Consider the following 12303-nt stretch of genomic DNA (forward strand, 5'->3'; position numbering starts at 1 on the left):
TACCAGCTAATTATTTCACATTTAGGTTTTTTTTGACATCTATCCTCACTTATTCCATATATTTCATTCGAGGGATTCCTTTTCTCTTATAGCCGCCCACTTACGTTCCAATCACTATCATATGCCATCATATCATATGAGGAGACTGATGAAGTTTTTTCATTTTATTACTTCAGATTTTTTTAGAAGTTGTAATTCTGTAACTCTCCTATATCTGTTATCTTGTTACAGAGGACTTCCTCTTCGATCAAATATATAAATGGATATGTTGACTTTTTATATTCTTCAACCTCTAGATTGAAGATATTTGGAGTGAAAAAGAGTGTACTAGGTACTTTTAATTTGAACAGTACAATACTCGGAATAATATTAGCCGTATATTTTATTATATATATTAGCTATATTAATACTTAATTAATTAATACTTCTACAATATTGAGAGAGTTTTATCCTCAAAAAGTCCAGGCTGATGAGATTGCTTCATAGAACTTGATTGCGTAAATATATCAGCTGTTATATACACATTTCAAAGATTTCATGATATTTTAATATTGTAATTTGCATAAAATACCTCAGCCTTCGTGCTAAATATAGGTGCTTGGTTTCAAGTGGTGTATCATGCTATAGCTATGTAACCAGTCTTCCATTATTTCATATGAGTCTCAAATTTCAGGTGTTTTTGGGTTTCGACAAGCCCTTCTTCGGCATCGTCTTCTCCAAGGGCCACTTCGCCAACGGCCACTGTGTCCATCTGCCGGCCGGACTGGGCAGGACGTCGGCCACCTTTGACATCGGCGTGAGGTCTTGCGGAACCACTGGAAACACGGAGAACGGCCTGTACGGATACGGAGCGGATTCCGGTTCTGGGACGTACTTCGAGAATACAGTTGTCATCCAATATGACCCACAGGTGAGTGAGCGCTTTCAACCCCTCCCTCCTCAGCGCTTCCTACTTCTCATTTTTTCCATATCGAGCGTAAACTTTGCTCGTGTATGAAAGCTAAACGGCAATGTTTTCGCTTAAAAGCTCTCTGCTTATCACGGTGGAAGGGTTTCTTACCGATAGATATTCGTTCAGTTTTTAAGTCATAAAGTATCACAGATCGACTCATTTTTAACGATATGATGACATTTCCTGTTCCTCAACATCTACATCGAAGATATTTGTGACGACGAAAACAGAATTAGGTGCTTAAAATTTGCATAGTGCAATAGTAAGAAAAATATTATCTCCAGACCTGATTGTGATTTTTTAATGTAAAATTTAATTTCTACTTCAAAAATATTGACATATTGCAGAAGTATTAATTTCAGAATTTAGAGGCCGTTGTCATTTCAAAATGCATGCTGGTAATCTTACTTCATAGTCCTTGATTGCGTCAAAATATCGGCTGATATCCCAAACTGTAGCTGATAGGACAATATTGCATTAGACTTGTAATGAATGCTGGGAAACTATTATTTTACATTCAGTTTAACACGCTATTCTCCTAATTTTCACCTTAGCTAGACACCTGCAACTGTCATTCACTGAAAGAATAACAACTCAATGATGCTAGTTAGAGAAAATTTACCTTTTTCGTGACTCATATACAGTTCAAAATGATTAAACAAAGAGTATGGATGCATTCTGCACTTTATGAATTACACGCACTACGTGCACTTTATGAATTACACGCTCTGATTTATAATGAAATGTTTTTGTGTTAATAATTAATTTCTCTTAGCATAGAAGAAATTTATACAAAATAGATTATTGTATGCCCTGAATTTGAATCAGAAAAGTAGCAATTGTTGCACATTATGAAATATCCAATTTATTAGCTTCATAATTGCAGTAGCAAGTGCAAGTTGTCATACAGCCAGCATAAGTTTCTTTAAAACAGTAGCTTAAGACAATATGACGCGTTAAAAAAAATTAATTTCAATAAGTATATCTTGTATGATGTTCGGCACGATGTGGTGGAAGTTCGTAATATTGTTGAAATTACATATTGCAATATTCAATAAGTATGTTAGAAAGAATAAAATAGCACCGCGGCCTTTTCAAATAGAGAGCCATTGCCATTTTTTTAAGTGTAGTATCATTGTATATGGCCTTATACACTAAATAAATGTCAGTTTTTGTTAATACTAACCCACTGAAGAAATTGTAGCATCACAAAGTATCATTCCAGCTATTCAATATTATGCTATTTCCCATGCCTAAGCCAATATAACGCTTTCATGTTCTGTGATTTCAGCTAAGTAAATGTGTAAAATACACAACATTGGGACCTGTTCTTTAGAGTAAAGTGAGTATTTTATAATTTTTCGAAATCAGTCTCAATTTACTAGAAATTGTCAACAATAGATAGGAAAGCTTTCTATTAAATCCTCACCAATTCAATCCTTTAGTTAAAAGCTAAGAGTACTATGGATAACGTCAATGTGCGAGTTTTAATAGTAGGATTTGAACATCAATAAATAATTAAAATGCACTAATTAAGGATCTAAGCCTGAAAGTAGAGTGAGTCGCTCTGATTTTTCAAAAGTCTTCTTAATGCATGAGACTTTTAACAAAGAAAGGGTAAGGATTTGCTCTTTACTGTCACACAAGAACTTGTAGTGCTGCTAAGTATTATTCCAGTCATTCGATGCTTTCCTATCTTTAAGAGTTCTAATTCCTATCTTTAAGAGTTAAGAGAATCTAATTACCATTTGGAGACACATTACCTGATCTGTTCAATGATCTAAAACTTTCACTCAATCAATGATTAAACTAAAAATTTGGTTTTAATAGGTGATGGCAGGGCTCACCCCGAATTAAGACACAGGTGTGTAAGCATTGGATTATTGGATTAAAATGGATATTGTACGGATATCATGTTAACGCCGGCAATGTTGTTTGGATATTGTTGGGATATTTATTGCTGCCTGGGAAGGCATTATCCTAACCATCAAACCTTTCCAAACCATTCAACATCCTACCCATTCATTCACTATCCAAACCATTCAACCTAACCATTCAAGGCATTATTTATTACGCATTATATTTCCTGAATAACGACTCCATCACGTTTCGCGATTAAAAGAACCAATATTACACGCTTAAAAATGGGGTTTACATCATGTCTGGTGTGTAAATGTTTAGCACAGGCATGGAATATACAAAATCTCGACTCCTTTTCGTATTGCGCTCAAAACCCTTAGCTATTTTAAGGTTAGGAATACTGGTGCTGGGACACATTAACCTCCTTCCTTACCCAACCAAACACCAGTTGAGTTAGGACGCAGTAGTTTTCATAGTAGGTCTACGATTGACTTCACGATAGGGAGATTAATCACGCGACCCTCCGAGTAGGTACACCCTCGCAGCGGCCGCATATATATACCTTCCGTGTCTCATCTCCGCAATTCCCACCGCGCAGGTCCAGGAGGTGTGGGACCAGGCCCGCAAGCTCCGCTGCACTTGGCACGACCAGTACGAGAAGTCCGTGACCTTCCGCCCCTTCCCCGTCGACATGCTCGACGTCGTGAGAGCAGACTTCGCCGGAGACAACGTGGGATGCTGGATGCAGATTCAGGTGAGTCACCAGCCACAACAAACGATGTGTGCGTACGCCCCCAATCGAGCCGAAGTGAAAATACGAGCAAATCCATGTGCCTCAGAACAAAAGTTGTGAAAAGCGAGGCATGGCCTGGCTGAGGTTTCAATGAAAAAGGTACACAAATATTTCGCACTATGTGCTTAATAATAAAAATTAATTTAACTTTTCATTGACATCAATTTTTTTTGGGAGAGATATATCGTCGAACAGCATAATTGTAAAGATACGATAAGATATCGCACTGTCTACTTATTAATATATAAATATTTTTGTAATAACCTAATTATAGTCTACAATTATCAATAAATAAATAATTAAAATATTTATCTATCGTTATTTTTATCGTACATATATAATTAGACAGTGAGATATCTTTGTGTATTTTTTTACTATGCTAATCTGCGATATCTCTTCCAAAAAGTTTATGACAATGAAAAGTTCAATTGAATTTCTTCACCATTCACAATTTAATTACGAGTTTTTTTTACTTATAAATATGACGGTAAATATGTCTGGTTCTATTTTGTTTAACTATATATGTATTCATACAGATATGATAAGGATTTTTTGACGCATCAGTTGGCACGGTACCAGTGGATATTGAATGAATTCATGGAGGTGCTAAGTTTAACTTGAGCATTCGGGATTTACACACTTTCTCGGACAAAGTAAAAATTTTTGGATGTTCACAGATATGAGTTGTTGTCACATTCAGTAAAAGCGTCTTAAAATGTTGCAGAAATAAAATCTTAACTGACGTTCATTAGCAGAGTGGCGCAGTGGAAGCGTGCTGGGCCCATAACCCAGAGGTCCGTGGATCGAAACCACGCTCTGCTAAAATTTTTGCCGACCTCGCTGGCGACAGGATAAATTCCTTACCTGACAAACTTAAGCCGATATAATATTTAAGGTTTTCGTATATTTTCCGTTCTTATCTGCTTCTAGTCAAGATGCAGAAAGGCCCAAAATGCTATTTTAAGGAGCATCGAAATACTTAGATAAATTATGATGAGAAACCTAGGTTGAAAAGATCCTGAAACAAGACTTTTATTGCCACTACTATTTTAGTACTATCTTTGTAGGGTGTAAATATGCGTTTGTAACACATAAAACGAATTCGAACAGTATAATGGCTCAACGTGGTATATCGTAAAATTACTGAGCCACTCTTTAATTTGTTGTCACGAACATAGAAAGTCATCGGAATACAAAGAAAACCTCGATATTTAAATATCGGTTTTCGGGAGTAAACCTAAAACTGTATGAATGGAAATAATAAAAACATAGTAATCAATTGAATGAACTTTAAATTTCTTCACAGATAAACCTACGACCGGTAAGCATATTGAGAGTGTAAAAATAATGCATTAAGAAAAATTGCAAAAATTCCGAATTTTAGTCTACAGGGGCCGGTCAATTGTACAGAAGGCATTCTAGAAATACCATTTACTAATAGTAATGATATTCTTATTTAAAAGTTTAATATTGCTTAGAACTCCGAAGAATGCCGCCAAGTAACGTACCAAATATTTGACCGTTCATCCTTCATCCTAAATCAATCCTTCTAAGATTAGTCCTCTTTCAAGCCATCAAAATTTGCTCAATAATCTTCGATGAATTGGATAATAAATTTCGAAATTTTAAGACTTTCTCTTTGAATGTACTAAATGATTTCTATTGACTACAAGTATCTGCCAATGGCCGAATTATTTAAAGCAATATTATTTTGATAACTGATTATAATACTATTAAACTACTTTTAAATCTGTTTGTTATTTTCTTCATCCAATACAAAATGCTAAACACAGTATTATCAGTTCATTTTTTAAGTGCTTAAAATATTGCACCAATTTTAACTATCGATAGTTGGATATGACTTAAATTCCCACTATATGAAACTATAAAACCATATTTTAACCCAATTTTCAGAAAGAAATGCGTAACTATCATTAAGCATTCCTAAAGTTTGTGCGATATATATACGGAAAAATGGTTAATGTGATTGGACTTAAAATACCTGTCACTTGTAAGACACTGGAAGTTGAAATCCACATTCAATTACGAGCCTTTCAAGTTGCTCATTATTGTGTTTCATTTCCGGCCTGCAGGTTGGGCGAGGTCCGTGGGCTTCAGAAGTTTCCGGATTGGTGAAGATTGGGCAGACCATGACGATGGTGTTGGCTATCAAGGACGACGATTCGAAGTTCGACATGCTCGTGAGGAACTGCATGGCGCACGACGGGAAGAGAGCTCCGATCCAACTCGTCGACAGGTGAGCCTTCTTCTATGTATTCCGGAGAAAAGGAATGAATCAAATAATTTTTGTACAGTCCAACTTATATCAAAAATTAACTGCTCGTTACGACACATAGCGGCATCATCAGGTATATCAGATACTGACCTAGAATATTACACAGAATATCCGATAGACCATGGTCAGGTCTATTTTATACTTACCTAGAGTTTTATGTAGTAACCAACAGACCATGATTACGTCTATTAGATAGTGAAATAGAGTATTATATAGAAAATCTGATAGGCCATGATAAGGTCTATTAGATACTGACCTAGAGTTTTATGTTGAATCCTGTAGACCATGATGAGGTCTATTAGATAGCGACATAGAATATTATGTATAGAATATATGATAGACCATGATCAGGTCTATTAAATACTGACCTAGACTTTCATATACAGTATGATAGACCATCAATAGGTCCATTTGATATTGACCTAGAGTATTATATAGAATATCTTAAAGACCTGATGATGACGATATGCGTCGAAACGCGTAATAAGTTTTTGCATTCGAGAAACTGGTCAGTACGAAAAGTGTTATTAGATTTATTTATCATGCTGTTCCAACATATCGCGCCTAATACTGTAAACAAGGAGCAAAACTAAATGTATATAATTTCTATAACCACGTAATATCAAGAAGGTATAAAATTATCTTCTCTATGGAAGTGAGGCTTGGATGTTGACAGCAGCAGAGAAGTCAAGAGTGGAAGCATTCGAAATGTGGTGCTACAGAAGAATGATGAAGATAAAATGGATTGACCGTGTAAGTAACGAGGAAGTGCTAAGAAGAGTGGGAGAAAAGAGAAACCTCCTAAAAACCTCATGCAGAAGAAGGGACAACTTAGTTGGCCACATTTTGAGGCACGATGGTCTGATGAAGACAATCGTTGAAGGGCTAGTGGAAGGGAAGAAGGGCAAGGGACGGCCCCGAATGAGTTAACAGGTTATGAAGTATGTAAAAGGGAAGAAATATGTAGCTATGAAAAGATTAGCGGATAGGAAATAGAAATGGAGAGCTGCGTCAAACCAATCTTAGGATTGTTGACTAATGATGATGATGATGATAAAATTATCTTAACGATTTGAACTTCTACCTCATCACCTATTTAGTTGCCCAAAAATGATGCAATATGAGCACATTAATACATTCGAAGATAAAGAGTGTTCTTAGTGATTATCTAATATTTAGGAGCCTTAAAAATTCGCTACGACTGCCGTTGTAAAAATAATTATGACTGAATTCATTCATGTTATGTCAGCACAATCCACCGAGATCATTCTCTTTAAAGATAGTGCATGTAGAACGTTAGTGTTTCTTAAGTTATCACATTGATTCACTTGAGATAAATTTGGCTTACATCAGGTAAAAATATTTGACAAATGAAATAGTAACATGAGGATAAAATAAAATGGTTAGCTTCCACACACTTTTTTATTAACAAACTACCGACCCGGTTTCGACACGTAGTGTCATTATCAAGGTATCGAAACCGGGTCGGTAGTTTGTTAATAAAAAAGTGTGTGGAAGCTAACCATTTTATTTTATCCTCATGAATATTAAAAAATTCCACTATATATCGCCGGACACTGTGAATTATGAAATAGTAACGTTGTTACCTTCCAACGATTTATGTCCTGGAAAAATGATAATTACGCCGATGTGTCGAAACACGCTGCGGCAAGGAAATAAATCAGTTGAAAGACACAAATTCACTGCTTCATAGTGCTTATTCGTGACCATCTTCCTTAAAAATAATGCAAGAGATGAGCAAAATCTATTTTGGGTTAACGAGGGAAAATAGTACTCCTGGTATTAATTATGCTCTTTTTTGCAGGAGGGGTTGTGTCGTGAGGCCTAAGCTTATGTCCAGATTTACGAAGATCAAGAATTTCGGAGCATCCGCGTCTGTGCTGTCCTACGCACACTTCCAGGCCTTCAAGTTCCCAGACTCCATGGAAGTACACTTCCAGTGTACCATTCAAATCTGCAGGTGAGTCTTATGGCAGGGATGACTGTCATCCTGTCCCATATAAGATTCATGAATAAATAAATAAACACTTTACGGTCAAGTCCTCAGTATAGTAGCTACTGTTAGCCCATGGCACCTTATTTATGCTTCGCAAGTGGCGAAATCCAATATTTAAAAATTACAAGCAGTTTATGCATTTTTTCAAACTGCATCCATCTCCATATCATACGGTTATCAACGCTATTGAGGCTAATAGAATTTAATAAGTTAACATGGTGAGTTGCTTAGTGCATCTCATAAAAGACTCAAGCACCATGTAATTCAAATGAAATATAATATAATTGTTTATTTGTAAGAATTTTTCAAAACCATTTTTTTTAAATATTAAATTAATTTGTCATTTTTCATATGGGCATGATGAAAATAAAGGATATCGGAGTTGAAATCCAAGAGTAGCACATGCAGAAAGTTGAAAAATAATATATTTCGTAAAATATTCGAAATAAATTATTTTGGTACTTCTTAGTTAATAGCACGATGTCATTAATCCTAAATAGATGACGGACTGTAAGTTATTTTCATGCAGTTTTTCCTCTCAAAAGAATCCTCATGTATATGCAAAACAATGCTACTATTAGTCTATGATCTTGATTTGACTACGTCGCGCACGTTCTTCAAACCTGCTACCATTGCCTTCAGAGTTCCCACCCACACCATCAGACACGCCTATTGAATTTATCCAGATTAATACCCACAGGCTAATGAAAATGAAACTTAGATTCCAATAATAGTATGACTCTGCCCGAGATCAGAAGTATGCGAAATTTTTCCAAGTCCCTGAGGGTAACGATCATCAATTGAATGATAACTATATCATGGCGAGATGAACGGGGTTCTTTTGTCAGCAAAAAGCTGACGCTATGTCACAAATTGGCCATATTTTTGAAAGGAGAGAAATTTTAGGGGAATATAAATGCAGGACATTGAAAAAATAGGTGAATTCATGTTTCTCGAGAATTATATATCCATTGCCTAAAAAAAGATGCTACAATCACTATATTCCTCAGAAAAAGTGGAAATGAAACTAAACTTGTCTATTCTGTATTTTCTTAAGGATATGTAGAGTAGATTCATAGCGTAGCACATGCATCAGTAATGCTGCTCCATTAAAAGAATGCTTATATAACATGACCATCGTCAATTGATATACCAAGGTACATGTAAATTATTAATAAAGATCATATACCGAATAATATGGAGCTCATAATTAGTGAGAGAATATTTACGGAAAGGGAACATGGTAAAATGTATTCACATAAAAGCTTTGAGCAGGTAAAATACAAATGTCAACATCTCGAAATAATGCTAAAACTGTTACGGAGGCTTCCGCGGTGATTAAATTGCTGATTGTTTTTCAGTTTAGCGCCGCGTCGACTCATTTTAAGAAGAATGCTTAAAATAAGTTTTCAATTTATACGAAAAAAAAATTATTCATTAAAATGTAAGTTACATGAAAATACGGAAGGCTGAATACATTTACTGATATTAAAAGACATGTACAAAAAATAATCGAGACTTTTATTCACATATTGCAAAAATAATATAATATAGGATTCATAGGAACGCGCAGGCCTTTCAACCGCGACAAGGCAGTAGTCAGTGGCGTAGCGAGTCCGGAGCCCCCCGAAATATAAAAACACAATTACTTTGCTTCATAAAAGAAAGCATGGTATCTTAAAATCACGAATTTACAAAATATTACTTTGTAAAATTAAGTTTTTCCTATTATGAACTGCTAAAATTATTTTAAAACCCTCTACTTAGTACCCCGTTTTTCAGAATTTTCCCCTGATTTTGGATTCCCCCCCGAACGAAATTCCTGGCTGCGCCTCTGGTGGTAGTCCTCGGGAAAGGAAATACGCATGACTAACGTTTTATCCTTTCTCCCTTCGCAGGTACCAGTGTCCCGACCAGTGCGCGGATGGCACCCCAGGGGCGGCCCTGCCTCCACTTGAGCCCCCACCCGAGATCTACGGCGTTCCCCCCGAGGGATACCGCGGAGGACGCCCACGGGAAGAGCGGAGGCGCGTGCGAAGGGCCTCCGACGACGGTGGCGAGGTGGGGCTGGACCGAGCCATCAGGGTCGTCTCTCCCGGGGACCTCTCCTTCCCCGTGCCGCCCCCAGGAGGCTCCGACGCCGCCTCCGCCGCCTCCTCCGCAGTTCCCACCCTCACCTTCGGCGCGTCTCCGCCTCCGAGGGGGCTGGTCTGCATGACGACCCCCGGCTTCGCAGCGGCCCTCATCCTGCCCCTGGCGTTACTACTGCTCTCCGCGCTGCTCTCCGTTCTACTCTGCATGCGACCCAGGGGGGGCAAGAGGATCGCTCCATGCCTGTGACCTGCCCCCTAAAAAGGGGTGGCCAACGTCTCCTGATCGCCCCACTCTGACCTCCATATAAGGACCGTCTGAGGTCTGACTCGTCGAGTTTAAAAATGATGTTTTGGCAATGTTTCTTTTTTTATTGTAAATTCATCACGTGAGAGTGCCGAGAGATGGTTGTATCTGATGAAGAAACATGGACATTAACAGGAGAGGGAGGTATGGGGAAAAACAAGCGACGAACGTCGTGCGATGCGGAGATGAAGCTTAGGTTGTCCGGTGCGCAAAGCATATTGGACTATTTTCGAGAGGATTTTTTTAATATTCTTTTTTTTTAATTCGTCATCTTCTGTCGTCCACGACGTCCGCTGTAATTTCTGTTGGCACATTGTTTTCTCCTCATTAGTAAACGGTTTGTTCAAATACACCCTCGTCCCACGAGGATTTAACGGTATAAGCAAACAAGGAAAGTTGATGATTCAAGATTATCCGTGCTAAAAAAACACAACAATCTCCCCCACTAATTTCTCTGTAAAGAAAACATACCAGCATCAAGCACATCAACTAAGTGACGTATATGTTAGGAAGATAAACGACTTATCACGAAATAGACGCATGGTTTATTTCGTCCGTCATCGGCTTTGAGTCGTGAAGTGTAATTCACACGATATCGTCCTCGCGACGAGATAAAAGAGGCACTTTTGTCTACGCAAAGCTGACATTATGTCTCAAATTGGCCATATTTTAAAAGGATAGAAATTATAGGGGATTATACATGCGGTAGATTAATAAAAGAACATTTTCCTCTGTTAAATTTGCCTTGTTCCTACACTGGTAGATATTTAACCAATGGTGTTTGCCGTAAAAGTTTGACAGGTCGCCCTGAGGGCACAATATTACAATTATTACATTGATACCTTAAATATTTGCCGCTAAAATAATTTTATAAAAGCAATTACGGTTACCATTTCAGCACATAAATGTATAATAATGGGCGCTTATTACTAACGACAAATACTATTTTTGACTAATATGAGCAGTAGAGTTACCAACTTCTGGATGAAAATGGTTGTTGCTGTATACATTACTTTTAATCGTTTTTTTCACTTCCAAGCTCAATTGAAAGGTTGGTATTTGCGCTCAAAGGCTGGAAAGAAGAATAGCTGGCCCATTCCTTACGGGTAACATTAAATCATATATCTAGGGTGAATTCTGTTGGTGAGATGAATGGGAATTGCAAGTGCCTTCACTATTTATTTACACACATTTTACCTTCTTATTTCATGTTTTTAATAACTTGGGCTTGTATACTCATAGAGTAATTATTTGAAACGTGTTTGAGCATGATATAAAGCCAATTTGCCCAGCGTAAACAAATGGTCCTCGTTTTCACGTGTGAAATATGCTTATCAGTGTCTCAAGCTGGTGTTGTGACGAACATTGCATCAGAATTTTGTGTATTTTATAATTATCAGACGTATAGTTTGTTAGTTTTTATTTTAAATGTAGTGCTCATTGACGCAACAGCTTAGGGAATATAACTAGATATCATAAAAAAATGTTGGCATGTGACTCGCTGCCATCATAAAGGCGACATGCCTACCTCTGTACAGAAAAGAGATGGCAGCGATCCTACGGGCCTGATGGGAAAAGTAAAGCCACTTTTCCCTCTATTTTTCTCATTATCCATTGGCTGAACGCCAGAATAATGTATGATTGCGCAATTATGTATACCCAAAGCTCAATACTACAATGCTAATTGATCATGGGAATTAAGGAGTTTCCCGAAGATGAGGAAATTTTCATTTGCTCAAGTTGCAAAGGAAGTAATGCTTTATCAGAGAGAGAGAGTACCAAATGCTTTCCATGCAAAAACTTAGCACACTGAGAAGAATGTAACTATTATATCGCTGAATTTAATTTTGGATTTCATCGTGAAATTACACATTTTAGTCCTCAGATGAAAACCAATTCTATACAATGCTGCTAGCAAGAAAAATGAAATTGTAGGTTCTTGTTAATTCTGTGAGAATATAATTTAAAATTTTTAAGCATTAAATTGG

The 12303-nt window shown here is 37.1% G+C and overlaps 1 protein-coding gene and 1 non-coding gene across 2 annotated transcripts in view; both read left to right on the forward strand.

The window, feature by feature from the left end:
- LOC124164339 overlaps nucleotides 1-10689 on the forward strand; it is a 166125-nt gene extending 155436 nt beyond the window's left edge. The window contains exons 4-8 of the mRNA XM_046541619.1: nucleotides 674-910; nucleotides 3411-3566; nucleotides 5699-5862; nucleotides 7727-7882; nucleotides 9817-10689. Of these exons, the coding sequence (XP_046397575.1) occupies nucleotides 674-910; nucleotides 3411-3566; nucleotides 5699-5862; nucleotides 7727-7882; nucleotides 9817-10258 (1155 nt within the window). The 3' untranslated portion in view covers nucleotides 10259-10689. The remainder of the gene's footprint in view (nucleotides 1-673; nucleotides 911-3410; nucleotides 3567-5698; nucleotides 5863-7726; nucleotides 7883-9816) is intronic.
- Nucleotides 4356-4427, forward strand: Trnam-cau. Its single transcript has one exon. It is a non-coding gene; the product is annotated as a tRNA-Met (tRNA).
- Nucleotides 10690-12303: the final 1614 nt, after the last annotated feature.

This window comes from Ischnura elegans, chromosome 8, assembly GCF_921293095.1.
Source record: "Ischnura elegans chromosome 8, ioIscEleg1.1, whole genome shotgun sequence".
NCBI classification, from domain to species: Eukaryota; Metazoa; Arthropoda; class Insecta; order Odonata; family Coenagrionidae; genus Ischnura; species Ischnura elegans.